The sequence below is a fragment of the Enhydra lutris genome, unplaced genomic scaffold, assembly GCF_002288905.1.
Source record: "Enhydra lutris kenyoni isolate GAN:26980312 unplaced genomic scaffold, ASM228890v2 scaffoldscaffold75, whole genome shotgun sequence".
NCBI lineage: Eukaryota > Metazoa > Chordata > Mammalia > Carnivora > Mustelidae > Enhydra > Enhydra lutris.
The window spans coordinates 6343175-6369805 of NW_019154159.1; the positions used below are offsets into that span (position 1 = coordinate 6343175).

General features: G+C 58.4%; 1 protein-coding gene across 2 annotated transcripts in view; it reads left to right on the forward strand.

The window, feature by feature from the left end:
• The window catches only part of LOC111160455 (tubulin folding cofactor D), a 152839-nt gene that overhangs the window by 118851 nt on the left and 7357 nt on the right, over positions 1–26631 (forward strand). For both annotated transcript variants that reach the window (XM_022523596.1, XM_022523597.1), the window contains exons 22-34: positions 688–710; positions 2499–2530; positions 10993–11055; positions 11894–11970; positions 13622–13703; positions 15471–15589; positions 16184–16275; positions 16940–17080; positions 19823–19906; positions 20197–20355; positions 20429–20567; positions 22550–22671; positions 24571–24648. In XM_022523596.1, coding sequence (XP_022379304.1) covers positions 688–710; positions 2499–2530; positions 10993–11055; positions 11894–11970; positions 13622–13703; positions 15471–15589; positions 16184–16275; positions 16940–17080; positions 19823–19906; positions 20197–20355; positions 20429–20567; positions 22550–22671; positions 24571–24648 — 1211 coding nt within the window. The remainder of the gene's footprint in view (positions 1–687; positions 711–2498; positions 2531–10992; positions 11056–11893; positions 11971–13621; positions 13704–15470; positions 15590–16183; positions 16276–16939; positions 17081–19822; positions 19907–20196; positions 20356–20428; positions 20568–22549; positions 22672–24570; positions 24649–26631) is intronic.

Genomic DNA, 26631 nt, shown 5'->3' on the forward strand with positions numbered 1-26631 from the left:
GCTCTGCAATTCAGAAGAGGTGAAGTGTGAACTACAGGCCCGATGTTACCAGGTGACCTCAGAGTCACTCAAGACGACTTAGATGGGCTGAATGTCTGTTGTTCCAAAGAGAGTTCTGTGTTCTTGAAGATTTGTCTCTGTGCGTATAATGCACCAGTGATGCGGATCGTCATTTTGTGTGTGCTACTGACTTCATGATTTTGGCAAACCCACGCGGTGGGGCTCCTGAGGGTGGGGTGTGAGGGCGCGGCGGCCGGGCGGGGCGTCCTCCGGGCTGGGGGTCCTCTGCGGAGGGCAGGAGGCAGCTGAGCCTGCCCCCTTGAGTTTCTGGGGGACATGAAGGTGTGGACCAGGCTCCATTCCATCTTGGGGAGATGGGTGCTGGTGGTCCCGGCTGCCCCAGAGGCTCTCTGGGGATCCTGGGATCAGGATACAGGTCGCTCCTGGCTCCCCTCTCTGTGCCTCGGTTTCCCCTTCCAAGTGGGGACACTGGAAAGCAGGCCATCACAAGGAGCTTGCTGGGAGTGCGGTGGGCCCTGCCGTCAGCTCTCTGAGGAGCCCAGCCTGAGAAACACTTGGTCCTGCTGTGTCCTCCTCACCCCTGCCCTCGCTCAGTGACTGTCTGTACCTACTGTGTCATTTAAAAAAACATCAGTGAACTTAAATAACTCTTACTTTCCGTTTTAGCTCTACGATCGTCAGTTATATAGGTAAGCTTCACAATCCCCACGTTCTTGTGTTTTGTGTCTTGAAGAAAAAGGTTCTCTGTCAGTGAAGGTGGGGCTGGCCTGTTAGGGCTCCTGTCCAGTCACCCCACGGGTAAATTCACCTGGCCTGTGCTGCTTTATCTGAAGGGGCATCACACTCAGAAGATGTGAAGGCTGAACTAGCCCCGTTGGTATTTTTAAGCTTTAGTGTGGTTTTCGTGTTCTGTGGTACACGTGGAAGTGCGTGGTCTGATGGGCGCTGGTCGTGGCAGATGCCTGTGTGGCTGCAGCCCCACGCCAAGCAGCGCGTGTCACCCTGACGCTTTCCTCCCGCCCCCGCGGTGTTCCCAGCCCTGCGGCCCCATCTGAGCTCTTTGTCTGTGGTGCTGCCTCTTGTGGGTCTCGAGCAGCTGGAGTCGCGCTGGGACGTCCTTGTCAAAAGTCGGGCCGCTCGCACGTAGCGTGAGGTTGCAGGGTTTGCCTGTGTGTGGCGCGCACCGTGGTGTTGCCTCTGTGTCACCGTGCTTGGCGCGTTCATCTGCCCACCAGGTTCCAGGGGGTTGGGTTATTCCAGCTTTCGGCCACTCGGGATATGTGTGCTGTGAACGTTGGTGGTCAAGTCTTGGTGTGGACGTGTGTTTCCGCTTTTGTTGGGTTAATCCCGGGGGATTTTTAAGGTCCCAACAGACTTGTCCGGAGGGCTGTGCCGTCTGCATCCAGCAGCCGTGTCTGGGAGTGGTCCCTGTCCTCATCACGCGTGCTGGGCTGGGAGCCGCCCCTGTGGGTGGGTGTGCAGAGGCCGCCCGGCACAGCCCTGAGTCGCGGCCCCCTGCCGGCGGGTGACCTCGGCATTTCTCCTGTGTGACTGGGCGTCTCATCTTCTGTCTTCTGTGAGGTGATGGTTCGCATCTTTTGCTTATTAAAAAAGTCACGGTCTGTCTTCTCACCGAGCTGTCAACACTCCACATATTCTAGATGTGAGATGGGACCACCCAGAATCGTCTCCGAGGCTGGGACTTGCCTTTTCATTTTTCGTAGTGGCTTTTTTTTTTTTTTTTTTTTTTTTAAAGATTTCGTTTATTTATTTGACAGACAGAGACCACAAGTAGGCAGAGAAGCAGGCAGGGGGAGGCGGAGGCAGGCTTCCTACGGAGCAGGAAGCCCGATGTGGGGCTCGATCCCAGGACCTTAGGATCATGATCTGAGCCGAAGGCAGCCACTGAACGACTGAGCCACCCAGGCGCCCCCATCTGTTCTGTTTCTTAAATTTGGTTTAAATTTCTCCTGGACTCAGCGGGCAGGTGACCCTGGGCTTGGCTCCCCACCCCGAGCCTGGGAGTGCCCGTGGCTTGCCCACTTCTTTCCCCACAGCAGACTGTTTTCCACGTCAGGAGCCTTCCTTTCCTAGATCTCATCCAGTTTCTGAATTGCTTAAGGCAGAAGGGAGAGAGTCCTGTTTCTTCGCTAATGGGCATTAATGGGTTGTTTCCTCGGGCTGATGGTGGTAATTTGTCCCTTGGTGTCCCAAGAGTAAGACTGAGCAGTACTTGGAAGCTGTGCCATGTGACTGTGTGTGCAGTCATGATCATGGCCAGTAAACCTGAGTCAGAATGACCTCATCTGGAGGATGGTCGCAGCACATTCGCCGTTGACTTCTGTAAAGGCCGTGTTTGCTGGCAGTGAGAAGAGTGGGTGGGCTGCAGTTTCTACCTCTGGCACTCAGTGAGGGTATTTGATGTTGTGATGTCCAGGAAAAAGATTCTAACTCTGAATGTTTTCATTAATTTTCAGGGGTCTAGGAGGAGAACTCATGAGACACGCAGGTAGGTCTGAGCCGTGGGCTTGCACGTGACAAAGTCCTAAGGCGTTCGCCTCGCCCTCTCCAGGACTGCCTGGTTTTTGTGGTCCTCTGGGTCGGAGTTTCCCTTGCAGCACGGGTGGTCGCACACTGTAGCTCCCGCGACCGCCCGCCCACCGCCGCCTCCACGCCGGCCTGTTCACTGCAAGATCGTTGGGCTCCCATGTGTTTCGATGTATTTTGGTAGCCACTGGGTCAGCGGCTGGCTGGGGTGGGTGAACGGCGGGGTGATTTGTCTTTCCGTCTTCTGCGCAGCGTGTGGAACTGTACAGCGGGAGTTAGTTTTTCAGATTATATTTGGGTGTTCACAGGGAGCTCAGACGGTGCCGGTGTGTGAGCTCTCCTGGAGCCGGCCCAGCTAAGCCCACGGGAAAGCCCAGCGCACCTCCACTTGTTGGGCCGGGTTGTGCGCAGGCAGGCGGTCCTGGATGCAGGGGAGCCCCTCACCAGGGAGCGGAGAGGTCAGGAAGGGCCTGTCGGCTCTGAGGGCAGGCCCCTGGTGGGCACGTGGCCGGGGCTGGGCTGGTGGGAGAGGGGCGGCACCGCCAGTCCTGCGTCCCTCCCAGGCTCCCTGAGTGCACCGTGCACTGACCTCCAGCCTGGACCCTTCAGCATGTGTGCTTGGTGGTTCCTTTTCTTCCTGGAGTTCTTGTCCCCTTGCTTCTGGAACAACCCGCTGCACTGGTTCTCACTGTCCCTTGTGTATCCTTCCTCCCATGTGGCCTGCCCTGCCGGTTGACACCCCTAGCACTGTCCCTTTCCCTCCCCACCCCTGAGGGGCCGTCTATGCCTGCCAGCAGCCACCTCGCGGAGGAAGGAGCTTGCAGTGTGCTGTGCTGCTCTCATTTGCCCCAGATCCTTTCTTCACAAAGAGCTGTTGGTTTCTGACTTCCACTTCAGTCCTCATTCGGGGTTCTTGGTTCTACTAAGGAGCAGTGATCACATGCAGATCTCGCGTGGCCGCAGAGAAGGTCTCGCCGAGCTCCCTGTGCTCCCTGTGCTCCGGCCTCAGAGCCGGTCTGCAGGCCTCTGACCCGCCAAGCTGTGCGTGGCTCTGTGCTGCTCCGACCTCCATGCACAGCCCCAGATGGCAGTGGGGACTTCGTGCGGGATGGGCTTGTGTCTCTCTGCCCCAGGAGCAGCAGTGTGGCGAGTGCTGCCCCAGAGAACGGGACGGTCCTGGCCAGTGGGAGGACGCCGGGGATCCCAAGCAGCCACCAGGCTGACGTGTGCTGGGCTCCTTGAGGACGAGGTGGTCCCTCGGTCAGTGAGCCGGAGGCGTGTGGGTAGGGCCTGGGTAGGACAGGCAAAGTAGGCCCTGAGGAGCCGAGGGCACCGTGAGGGCGTGTGGGCAGGATCTTGGGGCCATAGCTGGTCACAGCAGAGGTCTTGAAGTGTTCTGGTGTGGTGGCGGGGTTGGGAGCTGTGCCCCCAGGATTGCCCCGCATCCCCGAGTCAGACCACACGGGACAGCACTTGTCTGACCTGCAAGCACGAAGAAGTCACGGGCTCCTGGGACTCCATTTGAAAAGCGACATCATCTACATGCGAGTCTGTGCCCTTGTCGCCTCTGCAGCTCGGCTGGGCCCGGGGGCACAGGCGACCTCAACAGGGCACGGGCGGCCCAACGGGCAGCAGGCGCACAGCCACGCCCGCAGGGGAGGAGCCGCAAAACAGCGAGGAGACAGGGTGTGCCGCAGCCGCGCGCCGTGGCAGTGCCGGCCCGTGAGAAAGACGACGGGGGCCACTCGCCGAGGAGACGTGGCAGGGGAGCCTTGAAGGCAGAGCGGACGCTGGGGTGCAGAGGGCGGGCCTCGGACAGGCGGGGGCAGCAGGAGAGCTGAACAGAGCTCCTTGCAAGTCTGAGTCTGTTGTGGAAGGGGCGCCCGTCTCCTCGCGAGGCCGGGGGCCCTCAGATCCCCAGCGGTTTGTTAACAGGCGCAGGTCTGCAAGGCTTCTTCCAAGTAGGTTGTTTTCTTTTCGGTGTTTCTCTTTACAAATGCAAGGAAGGAAGCCCTCACATGCCGTGGACCGTTCCACACGGTGCCAGGAGGCGAGCCTGACGTGAGTTCCACGTGCGTTCCTAACGAAGATGGCCTGTCGGGAGGACCTGAGGGCTGTGTCCTCCCTGACCCCGCTTGCCCCAAAGGGCCTTATCGGCCACACAGATGGGCTGCTGGTGGCCAAGTGCCGAGGTGCTGAGTGAGCATCAGGTCCGAACGGGGGAGTGCAGGGAGAAGGCCGCGTCCCGCAGCCCTCGGCCGGGAGGCAGGGCCCGAGTCGACTTCCCGGATTCCTCTCTGCGCGTCCTGGCTGGCCCGCGGCAGCTTCTCTCCCTCTGAGCTCCCGTGTTCCCGTGGGCTCGCCGGAGTCACCGGAGAATAAACTCCAGACCCGAGAGCTGATTTCCGTGAGCTGACGGCTGCAGCCGCTGAGGGGCCAAGATCAGCTTGTGGCCCTCGGACGCGCACTTGGTCGCTGCCCTCGGGCGCAGAGCTGTCCCGGCTGCCTGCACGCAGCCCCTTCCTGCGTCTCCCCGTGGGGCTCGAGTGGGCCCGGCACAGGCTCTCCAGGGGGCCGCCAGAGCCAGGCTGCCGTGCTCCGCGGGCCACGCCGCTGGAGGCGCAGTCCCTGTCGACCGCGAGGGTTCCCGTGCCACTGTCAGTGCACTGGGGTCCCATCAGGGAGCAGGCCGGGCCTCGTGGAGTGGGGGGCTGCGCGCGCTGCGCCTGCTGCTGTGTGGGCGCGGCTCTCCGGCCCAGCGGCTTCAGCACCCCCAGGCAGTGTTGGGCCTGCGTCGCCCACCGTCCTGGCTCGTTCTCAGCAGCTCCAGGCAAGCGGCTTCTCAGGACCGGAGATGACCGGCAGAAGCAACACGGGGACTGCCGGGCCCTTCCTCACGTGCTAGCAAGGTGCACTCCGGAGTCTTGCACCACGTGGGCTGCCCCTGCCGGTCCCCGCCCCCTCCCCGCCCAGGGCAGTGCGTGGTGCCGGCCTGTCCCCTAGGCCCGCCCAGCCGTGATCACTGGGGGAGCAGGGAGTCACTGCCTGTTCTCAGCTGCTCTCTGGGGCATTTGGAAAGGCTTGAGAGACGGCCTCCCTCCCTCCTCGTTCACCGGCCGCACCCACCACTCGTCTGTGCCAGAGTGATGACGACATAGAGAAATTCTTTGTTTTGTGCAAAAAGGAAAGGAAAAAAACCCCTTACTGCTGCTGTGCTGTGTTCATACCCCCGGAAGGTTGCTGTGGCTCGGGGTCTGTGGGGGGTGCCCTCCCTCTGCCCCTCCCACTTTCCCATGGTGCTCTCTGTTCTAGGGGCTGCCTGGGAGGGGGCACGTGGGGGGCACATCCTGGGGTGCTGCTGCTCTTGGGTGGGGTACCGCTTTTGGGCCAGTGGGAACTGTTGTTGCCAGGTCGGTACAGGGGACGGAGGAAGGCGAGGTCCTCCGGGGCGTGTCAGGATTGTCACTTTGTCGCCAAGAGGAAGGAAGCCGGAGCATTTTCTTGAGCACATATTGCCGATGTGGTTCGTAGTGTGGGACACGAGGACCCAGACAAGACCTTCCTGACACGTTAACTCTTTTTTTTTTTTTTAAAGATTTTATTTATTTATTTGACAGAGAGAAATCACAAGTAGGCAGAGAGGCAGACAGAGAGCGAGGAGGAAGCAGGCTCCCTGCTGAGCAGAGAGCCCGACGCGGGGCTCGATCCCAGGACCCTGAGATCATGACCTGAGCCGAAGGCAGCGGCTTAACCCACTGAGCCACCCAGGCGCCCCATGACACGTTAACTCTTGTCATGTCTTCCAGTTTTATACATGTTTTAAGTCACACAAGACATTATTGTTTTATGTCGTTAAAATTCATATGTGTGCCCACATGCCTGCCTTTTGAGAAATCTTCTTATTCCTTTTTGCATTTCTGAGCTTCCAAAGGGCCCTTTTCCATTGTGTTCCATGTTCTTGTGTTTTCCATGGCGTGTGTCTGCTGGCCATAAGCCGTCTGATTTGTCTGAAATGTCTTTTTTCATCTTTATTCCTAAGGGGTATACTGCTGGGTGCGGAAGTCAAGTTCCACATTGATTGATTTATACTTTAAAGACAACTGTGTTATTTTCTCAGTTTCTTTCCTGTTTTGTTGAGAACGTACCTGTTCCTCGCTGCTCTGATGGAGACAGTCTGTGAATCTTCTCCGGCCCCTTTGTGTCTGGTTTGTGCGGCTCACACAGCACACGGGAGTGCCGAGGCTCTTGTGACCCGTGTGCCGGCGGGCTGTCTGGGTCGCGTGCGGAAGAACTCAGCCGTTGTTTCCCCGAGTTACGCTCTTCTGCTCTTCTTTGTCCCACACCCTCCGGTGCGCCAGGCTCGGCAAGGCAGACCTGCGTCTCCGGCCTTCACGTCTGTCCTGCCTCCTCCCCTTGCCTGTCCGTTTCCGTGTGGGGTTTGTGCCCCACAGCCCACGTCACGGGCTCTCTCTTCCGCTGGGTCTTACTTGTTATTAAACCCGTCCATTGAATTCCTGGTTCGTGTGTGTGTGTGTTGAAGTAGGCTCCACACCCACATGGGGCTTGAGCTCACGACCCCAAGATCAAGCCTGAGCTGAGCTGACAGTTGGACGCTCAACGGACTGAGCCACCGTGTGCCCTCTAATTCTCGTGATTCTGTTTCAGAATCTGTTTATTTTTTAATAGTTTCTCTATTACTGTTAAAGTTTTTAATGATTTGCTTTACCTTTTTGAACAAAATGAGCATTTAAGATCTGTCTAATAATGCCGTTGTCTAGAGCTTATGTGATTGTGGTTGCGTAGGACACTGTGTGTGAAGACTTGGAGAAGGACTTGGAGGCTCAGGACTGTTTGCTCCCCTAGACAGTCCTTCCGTGGGCTTCTGGCTGGAGGCAGGGGCTGTGAATGGACTGGGGCGCGTGCATCCCCGTCAGGGCGTGAGTGGTTCTCTGCTGGCTGGAGCCAGTGGGCCTGTGTCTGGGTTTGTGTAGGGTGTGGTCCTTCGGATTCAGAGCCTGTGTGAGGGTTTCCTGGCTTCTGTCAGGAGCTCTGTCCCAGTGGCCTGTAAGGGCTCATGGGCACTCTGGCCATCTTCCTGGGTTTTCCCGTGCGTGCCTTCTCTGGAGTCACCCCAGCTGCTTGGCAGAAGTGGCTCATCTCAGAGCTGTGGCCCCAGTCTCTGCCTGGGGCTCTCCGTTTCCTTGGCAGCTTTCTGGTGATGGAAGCGCACAGTTTCCTTTGGTCCAGCTTTTTAAAAATGTCGTCTTGGCTGGTGGGTTGATCTGAATGACCTAGTCTGTAACTTTTTTTTAACCTTTTATTTTGTAGTGATTGTTGACTCACAGGGAGTTATAGAGCCCTGTGTTTTTTGTTTGTTTATTTGTTTCTAAAAGATTTTATTTTTAAATAATCTTTATACCCAACATAGGGCTTGAACTCACAGCCCTGAGATCGGGAGTCACACACTCTTCCCATTGAGCCAGCCAGGCACCCCCCCCCCCTTTTTTTAACTTGATAGAATACATTTAAAAGTTCACGTGCAGGACAAATCTCCAAGAAAATTATTTTTTAAAAATATTGAGGGGCTGGGGGCACCCAGGTGGCTCAGTCAGTAAAGAGTCTGCCTTTGGCTTGGGTCATGATCTGAGGGTCTTGGGATTGAGCCCCACGGGGCGGGGGGTTCCCTGCTCAGTAGGGGTGCTGGAGGGAGGGAGCCTGTTTCTTCCTCTCCCTCTGTCTTTACCCCTGCTCCTGATTTCTCTCTCTCTCTCTCTCTCTCTTCAGATAAATAAAATCTTTTAAAAAAAAATATCGAGGAGTTGGATTTTCCAGTCCTTAAAACATTCTAAGACCATTCAGAGCAGAGTGGGATTTTCTTCAGAGCAGGCAAACAGGCTGGTAGAGCAGAACACAGGGTCAGAAGCAGGTGCCGATGTGATGACGCGCATGAGATTTGATACGTGACAACACAAAGTACTTCCTGTGCTGGTGTGGAAGGTGGCTTATTGGGGAACGATGGCGTCACGAAGGGAAAGGAAGAAAATAAAACCACAACCCCACCTCATACAGATCCAGAGTTAAATTTCTGATTAAAAACCCCAGTACAAAAAATACAATTTAAAAAGCTTCAAAGAAATTTTAGGAGACATTTAGGATAGTGTTGGTCCCTAAAAATCTTAATTTGGAAAATTTCAAATCTGCACAAAAGCACAGAAAAAGCTCGTGGAGCCGGCGTCAGCCGTGCCCGCGTTCCGGCGAGTCTCGTTTGCCGCACGTCTGTCCTCCCTGCGTCGCGAAGTGGACCGACGCCGCGTCTTGAGCTCTTGCTCCGACAGCTCCTGCTGGCGAGGGCTGCGGTGCCGTTTGCTCTGTTCTTGGCTTCTGGCACACGGCCACCAGCAGAACGGGAAGGAGCTGCAGAACGTAGTGTGTCCACACACGTACCGAGAGCTGCGTGTGTAAGCCAGCAGGTGCAGCACGGAGCGAGAGGAAACCCTTGTGCTGCGGTGAAGGGAAGGGTGACTGTTTGTGGGGTGCGCAGAGCCCTAAAAACGGCCAGAGCAGGTGCAGGGAGATCGTGCGTGAGCGCAGACCTGGCGAGCCTGTGCCCTGGCGGCTAGTGCGGACCGGTGTCCAGCCTCCCCCGGCAAGCGGAGCTTGGCGGCTCTGGCCGTGGAGCGTGCCCGCCCCAGGCTCTCTGGTGCGCCCGCCACTCTGGGCGTCCCTGCTGAGGCTCGGCCTGCAGAGCTGTGTGAGGACACACGGACCGTCAGCGTCTGTAGGCACGTGTGGCCACTGCCGGTGCAGTGACGGAGAGCAGAGCAGGGAACACTCACCCGTCAGGGGCCTTACTGGACTAGTTGTTCTGCACCCATGGCATGAGGTCGCCAGGTGTTGGTTCCGTCGTTGGAAGAGCAGGGTGGTGGCCGGAGGGTCTCCCAGGGCTAGGCAGGACCTCATCCCTGGGCCTGGGTACTGGGAGTCAGAGCTGTGTGGAGGGGGACCAGCTCATCTCTGGTCGGTGGCTCCCCGGGCGCACGCGGGCTGCGCGGTGGCACTCTCACTCCGTGCTGGCTGGCGGCACTTCAGGGCATGGCTCTCCGGCTCGTGGATTCCTGCGTGGTGGCCGCAAGCCAGCACACTGTGAACTTCAGGGAGAGCTGTTGTCAGCACAGGGTCTGGAGGCACTTGTCCTGCTCTTCTTGCTGTCCAGCTCAGGCCTGGTGGAGGGACAAAAAGGGTGGGGGTGTAGAGAGACCCTGGAAAGGGGTGTCCGTGGGGAAGCAGCACTGTTCCTTCCTGCTTCTGTAGAGGCATGAGGGTGGATGTGGCCGTGCCAGGTGCCCAGGGGTCGTCACCAAAATGCCGGTGGCGGTTTTTTTCTCTGATGTTTTTTTGTAGTGTTGCAGTTTTTTCAGCAAATACAAATTATTTCTACCATCAAGAAAAAACCCTACTGTATCCAGTTCAGTGTGACGGCTGTGGTGGGTACAGGGCCTCCCTCTTGTGAGTGGGTGATCAGGGAGAGGGCTCCGGAGTGGCTGTGTTGGGGGCATGGAGCGCGCTGGGTGCAGAGCAGCTTGCCGGAGCGGTGGGCCCGTCAGGGTTGGCAGGCAGAGCGGCAGGAGAAGGCAGCCTGCGGGAGGGCCTCCAGGCGGGCACTCACAGCTTGTGGGCTCCCCCATGCACTTTGGTGGTTTTCTGTGCCGTGGGTGGTGTCTTTAACCTCCTGATTATATTGGACCAGCTTCTGCCCATGGCTGTGGTAATCATTTCTTTAGTTAAAAAACTGACACATCATTCACAGAGGACAGGAATTTGCCCAGAATTTTGACGCCATAGCTTGTCTAGGAACTGTCCGATCAAGGGTTACAGCATTGCTCTCTCTGGTGAGAGCGTGCGGCTCAGTGCTCTTGACCTGCCCTCGTCCTGCCCCTCAGCGGACTCCTGGGCGCTCACTGTCCTGACCTAGGCGGACCGTGAGGGTGCGCCTGTGCCGGGAGCGCTTCTGCCGCCTTTGGAGACCCCCTTTCCTCCTGTGTTAGCGGCTTCTCTGTGGTCCTCATCTCCGGCAGGTGCCACCGCTCAGGGGCACTTGCAGGTGGCGCTGGTCCCATGAGCACATGCACCCTCTGAGTCAGGCTTCGTCCCTGGGGATTCGTGTTGGGGTCTCATCTGTAGCCATGGGCTCTGTGGCTCCATGTGGCCCTGGGGCTGCCTCTGCCTGCGCCGGATCTGGAGCAGGTTCTCTGAGGCCAAGGAGGGGCCGGGGCTGCTGCCAGACTGGCCGGACAGCAGCACGGATGCATCTGATGTGGGGGGAGGGGTCTGGTGCGAGCAGCTTGGCTCCCAGAAAAGGCAGGACAGGTGCTGCCATGGGCGTTTCTGGAGACTTGACACTGCATTTGTCCTTTTTCTTCCTAGTGTGCATTTTAATAGAAAACTTGTCCCTTTCCAAGATGCCTTTTAGAGGTGACTCCATAATTGGTAAGCGCTTTTCTTCTGCATGTAGACTCACACTGTAGACTCAATGTAGACTCACATTGTGGCATTTCCTCCCAGAACTTTTTCAAATTAAGAAGTGAAAATGCACTGGCTGGGACAGATAAGCCGTTGTAAACAACGAGCCTCCCCCACGCTCCTCCTCAGAATGAGAGTCTTTCCCAAGTCTCCTGAGAGGTCAGGCTCCTTCCTCGGAGCTCCGGTGGCAGCTGTCCTCTGTGCCGGCCAGTGTTGGCCGTCCCTCGCCCCGACAGACGCATGGTGTAGGTCTGCAGGACTCGGGGTGCAGGTGGGATGGTTGAGGACCCCCTCCTGTGGGGCAGTGGCCAAAGCCCTCCACCTTCTACAGCACGTGGCCGCAGGGAGGCAGGACACTGTCCCCCAGCAGACTTTATTCTGTGCTTTTGTGGCCTGAGGAGTTCTGGGACCAGGAGACCCCCCCCCCAAAAAAACCCAAAGAATTGGGAAAATTCTGCATTCTTTGGTCATATGGGATCTAATTGAGTTAAATATTTAGGGCTTATTGGTGGGGGCCCAGGGGCATTGTTTGAGGGAGAGGTGCTTCTGGAAGTGACCCCTGCAGCTCGCAGTGTCGAAGGAACAAAGCTCTCTCCTGGTAACAGTTTAACATTTCAGCAGCCAAAAGAGGGCTTTCTTCCTCCAAGTGGAGGGGCCTTGGAATGGTGTGCCCTGTGTAACGTCTGCCTTAGACTTTCTCCGCACGCGTCCTGAAGCTAACCCACTTTAAGAGGCAGAAGATCTGTTGTTTGAATTTTATCTCCATGTTCTCAGTCGATAAATGAGTCTTTTGTTCCTTCGACAGATGGTTGGCAGTGGCTGATAAATGACACACTGAGAAACCTCCATCTTATTTCGAGTCATTCTAGACAACAGATCAAGGTATGGTAAGCGAGGTTTCTGTTGCGTTCTATGGAACGGACATTTGGGGCACCTGGGTGGCTCCGTGGGTTGAGTGTCCAGCTCTTGGTGTCAGCTCGGGTCGTGATCTCAGGATTGTGGGCTCAAGCCCTGTGTTGGGCTCCTCACTCAGTGCAGAGTCTGCTCAAGATTCTTTCTCTCACCCTCCGCCCCTTCCCCTGCTCATGCACGTGCTCGCGCACTCTCTTTCTCTGAAGTGAGTAAATAAAAAAATCTAAAGAGAAGTGACAGTAATTTTTTTTTTTTTAGTGTTCGTTTCAAAGAACTATGTGTGTCTTGAGTCTGTTTTATACGTGAATGTGATCACTGATAAATGCCATAATTCTCTTAGGAATTCTAGATGGTCTTACCTATGTAATTTATAATCAGGAAAATTGATGCAGCCAATGATGACCAGAATATTATTTCAGTTTTATATGAGTTTCTGGTTTAATTAAATTCAGCTTCTGAACATCTCTCCTGTGTGTCCCTAGTGACTCTTTACTCAGGTGGGGGTTCTGTGTCCTGTTGCGTGGCAGAAGGTGGGGTCAGAGACTGCCGTGACGCTTGGGTACGGGTGGGAACTGCGGTCCAGGTTCCTTGCCCGAGAGCGCTGGCTGTCGTGAGCGAGGACAGGGTGTGTGTGTCCGGTGGCCGATGTGCTGTCGTCCTGTCCTGGGACAGGTGACTTTGGCCTAGCGGAGCTGTGACAGAGGTCTTCACGCAGAGGTTGACGGGCTTTGGTATTGAGGGTGGAGAAATGGGAGTCCGTGTTGATTTCCCAAATGATTAATTACCCAGCCTCCTGCGTATGCTGTTTTTTTTTTTGTTTTTTTTTTGTTTTTTTTTTAAAGGAACTTAATCATTCTGTAGAACGCAGGTACAGTCACTGACGGAATCTGAGCGCTTCGTTGTGAGGCCTCCAGGCTCCCTTGCAGGAACAGTCCCAAAACTGATTCCCAGCAGCAGGGATTGTGCGCAGGTGACGTCTCATTGTGACGCTGCGTTGTGTGCCCTGTCCCTGAGCCAGTGGCCCTCCCTGTGTGGCCTCTGACCCCTCTCTGCGGGGCTGGGCTCAGCAGCCTGCTCTGGGGAAGCAGGAGAAAGAACGTGGGATCCAGCATTTGCCCTTGCTGTCTGTCTGGCCCTGAGAGGCCTACTTGAGCGCTGGTCCTCTCGCAGTGGAGGTGTTCTGGGCTGGGGGGTCCCGGGGGCCGGCGGTCCCGCGGCTGCCGCCACGTCAGCTCCCACTCTCCTCCCCCCGGCCCCGGCCCCGCACCTGCTCTTTAAATGAGGCCTGTATGCTACTTCTGTGTGTATGACACACACTTTGCCCCTCACGGATTCTGCTGGGAAAGAAAAAAAATGCCCCATTTTATTATCAACTGTTTTATAGAGATATAAAGAAGATGTTTACGTCGAAGGGAAGAAATCCCATTTTCCACGTAGATTATTAGTTGCAGGGAATATCGAAGTCGTTATTGTATCTGACGGTGGTCAGACATGCTGGAAAGGAGGATGTGATTCAGTTTCTGTTTGTTTCAAACTTAACCACTGGCCTGACAGCAGAACGGCCCCACGGCTGGGGCGCCCGGGAGGCTGCCCGGCACATTCACGTCCTGCTTTGTTTCAGGAAGCGGCCGTCTTGGCCCTGGCTGCTCTCTGCAACGAGTACTACGCCCTGGAGACCGGGGAGGCGGACCCCAGCAGGCAGGGTGAGTGGGCCGCGGGGGCCTCCAGCAGGACGCGGGCGTCCCGAGTCTGGGTTTTAGAGCGCTGCCTCCTGCTGCAGGTGGACAGGGTGTGGGCGCCGCGCCCAGATGGGGTGGGGGACACGGGCCTGCTGCTCTGCGATGCCAGGTTTGTGTAGCTGCTCGAGGTGTCCATCCCTCTCCCACTCTAGACCGGCGCTCATCGCCCCGCACGGGCGAGCACAAGCGTGATGCGCACCACGCAGAGCCTGTGCTCCTGTCAGTGGCGCTCCCTGAATGACGTTTCAAGTCCACTTCCCCCACTTGGCGCTTTGGGGGTTCCCGCTGTGCACGGACGGAGCGCCTGCCTTATCTGGCCTCCGAGGGAGCCTCCTGTTTCCTGTTTGTTTGTCCCCGTGTTTCCCTTGGTGTTTGTTCCTTGGGTCCTTCCTCTTTCTTCTGGTCCTCGATTCCGGGGTCCCATCGGCTCAGAGGGTCTGCCTCTGTGTCCGGGCACGTCCCGCTTCCCTGTCTCTGATGGCATCGGTGACTTCTTTAGGGCAGATGTGGTTTTCAGGTTCCCGTAGGCGCAGAGCCACAGTTTCCTGGTGCGGGTCCTTGGCGTGTGCGTGCACTTTGACCTTTCTGGTTCACAGAAGCCTCGCTGCCCAGCATCGCCTCAGTTAGGTTTTCCGGAACCCTCTTGTGGTCGTTTGTCCGACCTGTGATGGGTCTTTGCCAAGAAGCTTCGTGTCCACCCCCCGGGGACCCTGTGGTGTTCTCGTCCCCGACAGTCACTTCAGAAGCATAGGGAACACTTGTAAATCATTTTAAATGGTAAAAATCGTGTGTGCAGTAGCCTAAATCTACTTTCTGTGATTTTTTTCAAAAATAAGAAAATATTCTGTGATGTGATCTTCTGACAGACTTTCCAAATTGATGACATTTGCCCTTGACCATGGGCGGTGTCACACAAAGAGGTTGTGACATCGTTTTGTATCGAGTCTGTTTTTGAAAATTGGGACGGTGAGGTCACATTTCACTTTCTGCCTCAGAAGAGAAGGTGGCGTCACCATGCCCGCTGGAAGAGCAAGTGGTGTGTCCCTTCCAGGGCGCGGAGACCCCAGCCGGCAGAGGTGGCCGTGCTGGGGCGTGCACGGGCACTCCTTCGCTGTCCTGACGTAGGCCCTTGAGGTTTCTGTGCACGTGATCCCCCAGTTGTGCTGTGTTGACACCCAAGTGGTGAGGACGAGAGCCGGTCACGGTGGGCGGACGGGTTGCGGTGCAGCCTCCTGGCCCCTCCCGAGCAGCGCTGGTCTAGGACAGCCCTGTAGCCCCTGCCCTTCCCACCCTGACTGCCCCTTGAGTCTGCCCTGCACCCTCTGTTCCTGTCCCTGTTTCACCCCGACAGTGGCCTTCCCATCTCGGGGAGCGTGTCTGTCCGCGCGCAGTGTGCTCTCAGCCCGCCTGGTTGCACGTCCCGGGGTGGGGGGCAGCACGTCCCCTGTGCGTGATGCTGGGGAAGGGGACACCAGCAGGCATCGTGCACCCTCCAGCGTTCATTCTCCTAAGAGTGAGGTCGCATGTTCAGGTTGTCTGTGAAAACTTCAAGACCCTGTAATAAACATTCTGAAATCCATTTTGATCGGAGCCCCTTGGAAGGTGCACCTGCTTCGGACGCCGGCGTGCTTCCCCCCTTTCTCTCATCGCTGCTCACGCGGGTCCGAGATGGCATAAGGAGTGCGCGTCGTGCGGTAAGGAGGCAGCGGCCCTTTTGTCATGTCCTTTCAGAGGAGCTGATCCGGCAGTACCTCGCAGACCTGCGGAGCCCGGAGGAGATGACTCGCTGCGGCTTCTCGCTGGCCCTGGGCGCCCTCCCGCACTTCCTGCTGAGAGGCAGGCTGCAGCAGGTGACGCGCCCGCACCCCGGGGACGCGGCCTGTCGGGTCTGGGCGTTGCATGTGAGCCGGTGGGGGAGGGCTCGGGAGGGGTCTGACCACAAATCCACGCCTGTTCGGGCGTGCGGCCATGAGGAAGGAAATGGGGTGCTCCTGAGGGCGCCTGGTGGGCAAGAGGGACTTGGAGGGACTGAGTGCTAGTGTGACAGAGGGAAGGTGTCACTGCATCTGTGGAAACACACTCCCACCTTTACATAGCCGTGCTGTGTCCCCTTCCTCCTGCCTGGGACATTCTGGGGTCAGAGGCACTGGACACACGGCCTAGAACTCAGCTCTGCGACTTACCCATTTGGAACACGTGACCGACTCTCAGGACCGAATGGCCCTGGGAGGAGTAGTGGATCGAGACACCAGGGGTCGGCTGGTGATGGGTCATAATTCCCAGCTCTGCGCCGTGGGACAGAAAGGGGGCAGCTGGCATTGGGGATGCCCCGTGGAGATGACCTGGGGGCAGCAGGTGCCCCCAGCCACATGTCCTCCTGCCTGCAGCAGGGCGTGGGGCCCGCCAGGTACGTGTTCTGTTGAGGACGTGTTACCGCCTTTCAGGTGCTGGCGGGCCTGGGAGCTGTGACGGCCATTTGCCCTGAGGACGTGAGCTTTGCCGAGTCCAGGCGGGATGCTTTGAAGGCGATCTCAAGGTGGGTGTCCGGGCTTTTCCCCCAGCCCTTCCTCTCCCAGGGGCCAGCGACCAAGCACTGAGGGTGGTCCCTGTCGGTGTGGGCCAGAGCCCCGTCTCACGTGAGGAATCTACTTCAAAGCAAGTATAACTTTTTATTTTCTCGTGTCTTCTCTTTTCAGAGGGTTGTCAAAGAATATTTCCAACTCAGAGGCTCACTGACCCTTTCTTCATTGTCACTATAGTGAATGTCAGACCTCTTTGCTTTAGGAGCAGCGGCCCGCCTCGAGAACTGGGGTGTGAATCTTCGCTCATCTGGAAGAGCCGTGTGGAGTGGCCCGGGGTGTTGGCCACACACAGCATGCGTGCCAGGACACACTTTCCTTTCTCTGTCACCCACCCGTGCCCCCTTCTGCTCTGTGGTGATACCACCCCTTTCTGACAGTATGGAGGGTGGGAAGGGCCAGCACAGGTGGCCTCCTGTGCACGTTTTAAGCTGCAGACACTAGGAAATGTGATTTTGGGGGAAAGCATCATTCAGCATGTCAGTGTGGAAGGAACTCTGGAATTCCGAATCTGTCTCTGAGGTTGTTGGCCTGTTGCAGTGTGTCCCGTCTGGCCAAGATGATGGGAAAGATGGGGTTCACAGACACTTGCCATATTTCATGCATTTTCCATAATTTCAGGGTTTGCCAGACGGTTGGTGTGAGTACAGGAGGAGCCCCAGACGAGGTTGTGTGTGAAGAGAACGTCTCCCAGATTTACCGCACGCTGCTGGGCTGTCTGCACGACTACACCACCGACAGCCGTGGGGACGTGGGCGTGTGGTAAGGTGGCGGGCGGTCTCTTGCTCTTGGTCCTTGAGCTGTGCTGTCCTCCCTGAGCCTGTGTTCTCAGGACAGCAGAGCATCCTTGGGCCCGGCTGCTGGTTGCGTTCCGCTCTTCTCTGAAAAATATTAAATTCTAAAACACAGAAACTTGTCACTCCCTCGTCCCAGCCCCCATGGCTGGCTTTCTAGTTCTCCTGAGAGAGTTCAACCAAACAAAGGCCCCGAGGTAGCCATTCAGGGCCAGAAGGGAGTCAGGCCACTTTGGAGGAGGAGGAAATGGGTACTTCTCTGGGGATGCAGGAGCACAGTCCACTGTGGCCCCTTCTGATGGAAACCAGGTGCCCAGATCTCAGTCTTGGGAGAAGCTTCGCTTGACTGTTCTCGCGAGGACGCCCTAGACAAGTCGTTGTAGCCCGAGCCAGGACGAGGCCGTGCCCGTGGTGTGAGGTTTGCTCGCGCGTCATTTCTTTGGTCTTACGTTGGCAGCTGTCGTCTTTCCAAGATTTCAATGTACGGTAAATAGCAGACCTAGTTACCTTTTGTTGGAGGAACTGAGAGCTACTCTTACGACTTCTGTCTCTTGTTCTGAACACGCTGTGATGGGCGCGCCGAGAGGCCGCGTGGGGTAAAATGTCACTGACGCCGCGCGGACTCGTTCTTGTGTTACATTGGAAACAGAAGCTGAGCCTTAGGTGAAGCCTCGAAAGAAGAAAAGAAGAAATGCACGTGTTCTTCCACATGTGGCAAGTTTTTGGCCACGTTTCTTTAAGTCCTCCCTGCCCACCTCCTCCTGGACACCCTGTCTCCCCCCACCCCCAATGGGACCCACCCCTGCCCACCAGCCCTGGGGTTCGACTCTTTTTTTTTTTCCCCAGTTCTTTTTCTCTTCAGTTGCGTGAATTCTAGTTTATGTTCACGTTCACTGGCTCTTCCCTGTGTGTTACCTCTGTGTGGCCGTCAGGGTCTCCTGAGAAAGCTCGAATTTCATCATCTTGGTCGTTATAGTTCCCGTCTGGGACCTTCCCCCATGTTCTGTGTCTGCCGGCCTTCCCGGCTTTCCCTCCGTCAGGATGATCCCTCCCCTCACTGGCTTGCTTTCCTTCCCTTCTGCTCGGTCCCAGATGGTGCTGGGGACACAGCTGCGTGGGGCCCTGATGGCCTTGGTGTGTCCTTGTGGACGCAGCAGGGTTCCTCGGTGGGAGTGTGGGCGGCCCTGGAGGGGCGCCCCTGAGTCCTTGGAGAGTCTGCCCTGACAGCTGCCTGTAGTCCTACGACAGCATAGCCCGACCCCTGCGCTTCCCTGTCGCTGTGAGTCGTAGGCTGGGGCTGTACCCGTCAGGGTCTGTGTCTGTCACTGATGTCGGTCGGGGCCTGGCCCAGGCTCAGTCGTGAGCCCCGCCCCGTGCGTCGTCTTCCTGGTTCTTTGTGGAGCATGTGGTTTTGGAGCAGATCCTGCTCTGGGAGGTCTGCTGTAGGGCTGGGTTCCTCACTCCTCCGGAGGGTGCCGATGCCTTCTAGTGGCCAGTGGCCGTCGCCTTGCCTGACGTGGGTGGCCATCCACGTTCTGTTCGGTGGGTTGCCCTCCTGCGTGGGCATGGGGTCCCCCTGTGCTCTCGGGGGGCCGCGGTCCCAACTCCTTACAGTCCAAGCCCAAAGGACAGTGGGTTTTCCTGGGTCCCTCAGCAGCACAGACGCTGAGCCCCGTGAGGAGGAAGCTCGGGCAGGGCCGCGCCTGGGGTGTTGGTGACAGTGTACCTCCCAAAGGCCCGTGTGTGCCGCGTGGGTGTGGCACCTGTGCTCACAGCCCTGCCCGAGGGGCCTCCGAGCAGCCATGCCCGGCGTCTGGGATCCTGGCCCTTTTCTCCCCCGTCAGGAGCTGGTGAGGCCCCGAGGGTGTGTGTGTGGCCTCGGGTTGTCCTGTGAGGGTTGTGCCCACCAACACAGAGCCACAAGGTCCTTCCGTCACCCGCACCCTGCACAGCCCTGGTGCCCGCAGACGGGTAGGCAAATGTGTCAGGTCTTGGGCAGCCTCTGATTGGCGGCCCCAGCCCGTGTCTGTCTAGTGCCTCCAGTACCCCCACACCTGTGCTCAGTGCTTCGCCAGCGGAGCTCCTGTGGGCCGGGGCCTGCGTCTTTATGTTGGTGGGAGGGCCGATGCCTGGCTTGTGGGACCTGCCAGGCTTGGTGGTGCAGGGCGGGCCTGTGGTCCCTGCTGTCTGGCTCTGTCCCCAGTCTAAGTGGTGCTTTTACCCTGGGTCAGCCAGTCACGCTGCAGGCCCGGGTTTTCATGCTGTGGAAGCTTCGTGTCCTTTGGTGTGAGCAAATGTGGAGTGAGTCTGGTGGCGTGGAGAGCGACGTCCTGGTGCGGAAGGACGGTGGCGGTGGCAGACGTGAGCTGCCTGGCCTGCGTCTGCCCCTCAGTTTCTCTGCCAGGACATAGCTTTGTAGACTGGGTTGTGCTGCCTTTGGAGGTGTTGTGGGGTCACGAGCACAGTTTGTGTGCACCCACGACCTGGCGTCTGCCTGTGGGAGTCAGACGTGTGTCCTCGCTAATAGAGGACAAAGGGCTCTCGCTCACCTCGCTCACCGCGCGCACCATGTTCGGTGGGTGTTTCCTCCCGAGGGCACGGTCAGTCTCGAGCTTGTCCTGGCTGAGGGTGTCTGAGCCCCCGGGGTGTGGCCGGCGGGTCACGCGGTCACATGGTACCTGGGACTCTCATCGCCTCATTGTCCCTGCAGGGTCCGCGAGGCCGCCATGACCAGTCTGATGGACCTGACGCTCCTGCTGGGGAGGGAGCAGCCAGAGCTGATCGAGGCCAGTGTGTGAGTGCCTCCTGTGGGGGGTCTGGGGGCCAGCCGGGGTCTGTCCAGTCTGCTGTTGCTGCCGGGGCCTCCCTCCCGTCCTCCTGCCTTCAGCTCCTTCCTGTGTCCACTTCTCCCCCATCCGTCTGCACCGCTCCCACCCACGACCTGGGGCTCAGGCCTCTGTGGTGTCAGGTCCCCCATGGCAACGTCCCGTTCCCCCGGCCGCTGGGGTGGCTGCTCTGTCGCGGGGCCCTTCTGGCTGGTGCCCTGGGTTCCGGCCGGGCTAACGGCCCCGCTCCCGGGTGTAGCTGTCAGCAGGTCATGTGCCGCGTGGCCCAGCAGGCAAGTGAGAAGATCGACCGCATCCGCGCACACGCCGCGCGCGTGTTCATGACGCTGCTGCACTCTGACGGGTCCCCCGTCCCTCACGTGCCCCACCGAGGGGAGCTAGAAAAGATCTTCCCCAGGTACGGGAGGCGGGGGTCCCCGACCCGCAGTGGGCGTGGACCCCCCTCCAGCTTGTTGGCTCACTCTCTGCAGATCCGACGTAGCCTCCGTGAACTGGAACGCGCCATCGCAGGCCTTCCCTCGCATCACGCAGCTCCTGGGGCTGCCGGCCTACCGCTACCACGTCCTGCTGGGGCTCGCCGTGTCCGTGGGTGGCTTGACCGAGTCCACGGTGAGGAGGCCTCTTGGCCGGCCCGCGGCGGTGGGGGGCGCCTGGCCCAGGTGGGGCAGTGTGGGAGGTCCGAGTGGGCACAGGCGCTGTCTGGCGGTGGCCAGAGGCTGAGAGGCACACGCCGGGAGGGCAGCTGTCTCTTTGCTGTGCTGGTTTTTTCTCTGCTTTGGGGGTCAAAGTGGGGTTAAGGGTCTCCCCTTCCCCTGGCCTTGGGTATCCAGGGCAGGACCCCAAGGACAGTGTTCCCTTTCCTGAGAGTGGGCCGGCGTCCCCAGGGGAAGCGGAGCAGCAGGATTTCGTGTTTGGAAGACCCGAAGTGACGGGACTAGCGGGAACATTGTGGCGCGCTTCCGTGTGGACGGCGGCCGCCGCACGGGGCGGAGCGCGGAACTAGCTTCTCTGCGCGCGTGGGCTCCGCGGCGCGTGCGGACGGCACCGGCCAGCTGCTGCCTTCTCTTTTCTCCTCCTTGTGCCATCACTGCTGGCTGAGTTTGGTCTGTTGTGGGTTTTCCATTTTCTCGTGTCCTTCCTGCTGGCGCGGCGGTCACACTTTCCTCCTGCCTGCTCTTCAGTAGACCCAGAAGCAGTGTGGTGTGCACCTAGCTTTGGAGCCGTTGGGGGGGGTTCCTGCTCCCCTGCATGGTCCCACGTGGAAGCATTTCCACTTACCCGCCCGTGCTCTTGGGCGCGGATGTCGCCGGAGCAGGAGCCGGTGTGGTGGGGCCGCTGCTCCTGGCGTGGCTGTGGGGACCCCCTCAGCCCTCGCTTGGCAGAGTGCAGCTTCCCTCTGAGGCCTGTGACCTGCTGGGACTCGTCACCTGCATCTGTCAGTGCGTTCGTGGTTCCCATCCCTTCTGGAAACTTCTCTGCCCTCCTCATTCTCGTTGAGGACCTCCTCCTCCCGCATACCCTTTATGAGATCCCCGTGTTGCCTCCTGTTCTCCGTCCTCCCTGGTTTTCAGACGTCTTTCCCGGGCCTGCTCTGTCTCGCAGCTGGTACTGTCGCCTCTTTATCCCCGGCCCCTGCTGCGTTGTTTTTTATCACCAAATGTTTACTTTGTTTAGAAATCTCTCTTGTGCTTTTTCATCGTAGGCTCATCTGGGGTTTGTGTGTGTGTGTGTTTCCTTTGCTTTTAAGAGCGTGCATGAGTGGGGGTGAGGGGCAGAGGGAGACAGAGTCTTAAGCAGACTCCCCACTGAGCACAGAGCCTGCCGATCTCACGACCCTGAGATCATGACCTCAGTCGAAAGCAAGAGGCCGACGCTCAGCATCATCACGGTTTTCCTAAGAGTTAGCCGAGGGCCTCTCCTGTGTGCCCTGTCTTGGACATCTAGTCCCTGTGCTGTCGGGTGGGAGCGGGTCTCCGTGGGCTCCCTTCCTCTTGACTCATTCCTGGTCACTCCCGTCCTGGGTCTGCGGCGTGGAGGCAGGCGACTCTGGTCTGGGGGCGCTGCCTTCACCCCTGCAGGTGGCTGTGGGCGGCAGTGCAGGGGTGTGGGAGCCGGTTCTGCGGTGTCAGCTCCTGCTGCTGGGTTCCTGCTTCCCACACGGCCAGCTGTGCCGGCGCCCATGTGGTCACTGCGTGGGTCACTGGGTCAGTTCCTTCTGCTCATTCGTTGGGGTCTGTGGGCCCAGCAACGCCTTGGGGGCTACAGCTTGAGTTTGGAACGGAAGGTGTCAGAGCATCTGGTCCCCTGACCTGCTTCTCCGGGGGACGGTCTGCAGCCTCCACTGAGGTCAGCCGAGGGTCATTGTAGGGCTCGGACTGTGCTGGTGTCCCAGGAGAAGCATTTCTGGGTCAGTGCTCATTCCACGTCTCTGTGCTGTGCCCCCTCTGGCGGGATGTTGCCCACCCCTGTGCTGTGTCGCTCTGTCTCCTCAGCTCCATGGCGGATGTTGGGGTGGAAACGTCCAGGTGGACTCTGGGGCAGGTGGCGAGGGGCGGCTCTCTTTCCACTGTTCCCAGAGTGTCCGTTTGCAGGTCCGGTACTCGACGCAGAGCCTCTTTGAGTACATGAAGGGGATTCAGAACGACCCGCAGGCCCTGGAGGACTTTGGGGGGACCCTCCTGCAGGTCTTTGAGGACAACCTTCTGAATGACAGGTGAGGGGGCGCTCTTAGCACGGTCTTCAGACCTCCACATTCTCCCTTGTACCCACCAGGATTTTCAAGGGGGAGGAGAGGTAGGTCCAGGCGAGGACCTGACTACAGCTGGGCAACGCCATGCCCGTGGCCCACGGCCGCTTCACCAGCGGGGAGCTGCTGCCGGCCTGCGCCGTGGGCCGGCCAGAGCAGGACTTTGCTGCACGTTGGGTGTTGAGGTGATGGAGGCTGTGAGCCCGGCAGGACAGAAGTGGCTCTTCCCCGAGGTGACAGCTCTCTGGCCTGCGCAGGGACATGTCTGCTCTGTGGTCTGGATCTCTGCAGGCCGGGACTATAGCACGAAATAGGACTTGTTTTCTGGCCATCTCTGCTGCATTGTCCTTGCAAACTGCTTTTCCGTGAAGATGGCATGGAGAGCCCATGGGTCCTGACCTTGGAATTGGGGGTGCTTCCCAAAGTCCTCTGAGAGGGTTGTTCCTGGACTTGGTTCTCAGCTGTCCCGGGCACCCGGGCCCGGTCACAGCAGTGTGAGTGCAGGCCCTCGTCGGCCCGTCCTGTCCTGGGAAGCAGACGAGAGCTCAGCCCGTTGCCTTTTCTCTTTAGCGCTGAGCGTGGGCGAAGGGTGCTGTTCCGTAGAAGTGCACTGTCGGTGTCCCTGAAGCTGCCTCCACAGCCCGCACCCTGAACACGCCCGTCAGCCCTCCTGGTCCCCAGCCCAAGGCAGCCGCTCCCACTGATGTGCTGCTGTCCCTGGGCTCAGTGGACATTTTCTACGAACGTATTTCAGCGGAATCTGCAGTGTGTCTGGCTTCCATTTGTGGCCAGACCACACTCGGTTCCTCTGTTGATGGTCGCTGGGGTTGTTTGTGGCCGGAGTTAGGAAGAAAGCTGTGGGGGACGTTGGCAGATGTGTTTGTGTGGACGTGTCCCCACTCTGCCGCTGGGTCCGGGCTGAGTCGCAGGCTGACGGTGGCATGGTGGCCGCGAGTTCGGCTTTCAGAAAACTGCCGCGCCGTTTCACGGAGCGGTCGTGCTGTCTGTACCCCGCTGGGGCGTCTGGAGGGTCCGGGCTCCGGGTCTGTGCGTTGATGGCTGGGGCGTGTCCTTGTGGCTTTGGGGCCTCCCTCCTGCCCCGCACGGATCTCCTCCCCGATGAGGGTCTGTTCAGCCTTCTATCTCTCGGTTAGGTGGTCGTGGTTTTCCCTGCTGTTGAGTTTTGAGATTTCTTGCATGAGCTGCGCAAACCCTTTGTCACAGTGGGCTGCAGGCACCCTCTTCCGGCGGTGACCTGTCCCTCACGCCCTTGGTGGACTCGGAGCAGGTGCCCGCATGTCCGTGGGTTCCAGCTCCTCCCCTTGGCTTTTACGGGTGTGTTGGTTGGGTCAAACGAAGAGTCTTGGCCTGACTCAGGGTCACAAAGGTTTTCTCCTCACGGTTTCTAGATCTATGGTGTTAGGTTTTGTATTTAGGCCTAAGGCCCGTTTTGGGTTATTTTGTGTGCGTGACACGAATGACAGATCCATGTCTGTGTGTCGTTTCTGCGTGTGGCTGTCCAGTGCATTGAAAACTGTCCCTTCCACGATGTTGTCGTTCGACTTTTTCATCAGTTGTGGATACGGGAGCTCGTTTCTGGGCTTTTCTGCTCCTTGGTCCGTGCTGTTGTGCCCCTGGAGCTTTGCGAGTGCAGTTCAACAGCGTCAGCCTGTTCGCTCGTCCCTTAGTTGTTTGGCTTTTCTTGACCCTTTGTGCTTCTCTGGAAACTGTACAGTAGGATTGTCATTTTCTGCACAACATCTTGTCCAGATGGGGGTTGGGGTGCTGTTGACTCTGGGGAGAGTCTGCCTCTTAGTGGTTCGGGGTGGGGGACCCGGGGCCTCAGCGTTTGCCTTCTGCCCTCAGGGTGTCTGTGCCGCTGCTGAAGACGCTGGACCAGATGCTGGCCAACGGGTGCTTCGAGCTCTTCACCGCGCAGCAGGAGTAAGTGTGCTCCGCCGGGGCCCCTCCGCCCGCGGGCCTCGCAGCTCGCCTTGTAGAGACAGAGTGATGAGGGGCAGAGGGGAGACTCTAGAAGGTGATCTCCAGCACCTTCAGGGCTGGTCCGTGCCAGCAGGAGGCTTCGGCTCTGTCCCCCGCCCTCCTCCCTGTGAGGCTGGGGCTGTGCCTCCAGCTGGGCTCCTACTGTCGCACCTGCCACTCAGCTGGGAAAAGGCCCAAGCAGGTGAGGGACCCCCTCCCCACACACCTCCACAGGGGCCTGGCAGTCAGAGCGTCATGGGCAGTGGCCCAGGGTGGGGAGGGGCAGTGCAGAGTGTCTGGACTCTCGTAGGAGGACCGAGCGGGGCTGTGGGCGTTGGCCGGGTGTGGGCACAGAGGGTGGGTGCGTGGAGGGACACAAGGCAGCCCCGTGGCGGCTCCGGGCCGGTGAGCTCTGGCGTCTGGGCTCATGGTGGCTGGTTTATCTTGTTAGGGGCCTGATGACTTTCCCTGGATCCCAGACCTTGAGGGCTCTGCCTCTGGGCTGGACGTCTTACACCCTGTGGGGGGCTGGAGCCTCCTTCTGGGCGCGTTTCAGGGACTTGGAAAGAGCTGTGCCAGCTGGGCCCAGAGTGGCGTTTTCCCGTGGTAATTGTCTCCCACTCTGGAGGCCTTTTTACGGGCTGGGGTCTTTCTGCCATGTCTGGGTGGCGCCCCCTGCTGCCACTCTGTGTCTTCCACTCTGTGGCCCTGCCACCACCTGGGTCGCTCCGTGCTCATCTGCTCTGCCTCCGGTGCCTCCGTGCTGTCCTTGGCAGCCTGCCGTCCTGTGAATTTCGGTCGGTTTTTAGTGTCGGATGGAGGGTGTGTCTGGGGCCTGTTACGTCGCTGCTGTGTCCCTAATTCTCTGGGGTCCGGACAGCGTCTGCACTCAGAGGACACGCCAACCCCCGTGTGGCATGGTGTCGGCTTGCTAAGCGTTGTTTGGAGACCCGAACAGTATTTTCCTAGTTTGAAAATTTCAAAATGAGACGACAGGACACAGTGTGCGGCTGCGAACAGCTTTATTTCTCTGTAGCTTTGCACACTCTGCTTTGGTCCGTGCGGGGTTAGGGCTGGGTCTCGGTACCCCACGACCCGCTTCATCGTTACTGTTTGCTCGTGTGCCGGTCCGACTGCAGCGGCTTCTTTGGGCTTCGAACTTGTACCCCTCTGGCCCCGCTCTGCTCTCGGGCCCGGGTGTTTTCACGCGCTGCTGTCCCGGTGCATCTCTGACAAGCCCGTGAAACCCGGTCCGACCGGCTCCGAGGCGAAACCTGTCATCGGTCTCAGACCTGCGTCTGCGTGCGCCTCCCGCCCGCCCTGCTGTGCAGCCCCCTTCCTCCTCCCCTCCTGTCTGATGAATGAAAGGGTGTTTCTCATTCCAGCAGAACTTTCCAGTCCTTCCTGTTCTTTCAGTGGCCACCCTGTCAGAGCGTAATTTTCTGTGTTTTGCCCCCTTCCTGGGCAAAACCAAGGATGTTAACGTGTTCCGTGCGTGTGAGCTCGCCGTCTGTGTCGTGTCACGTGTACGTGTTCGCACAGTGTGGCTTTGTGCAGTCAGTGCTCACGTGGTCCCCGTGTTTGCTGCCTGCTCCTGGCCCACCGCCCGGGGCCCCGCCCGAAGCTGGGTCCCGCTTCTCTGTCTGAGACACGGCCTTCTGAGGTTCGGCCAAGGACGTCCGCTGCCAGTGAGCGCTTTCGGGTCCCGTTTGCAGGTTACTTTCAGAGGGTGTAGAATTCTGGGCAGACGTCGTGTTTTGGGACCTAAACATCTTTCTTCTTCTGGCTTCTGTTCCTTTTGAGACGTTGCCTGTAAGTCTGGAGTCTTGTAGAGTTTGGATTTTCTCTTTTGAGGATTTTCTCTTTGAGAAATCTCAACATTTCTACCACTCGGACAGGTCTAGCTGTCAGTTACATGCGCCACTGTTTGACCAGGAATTCGTT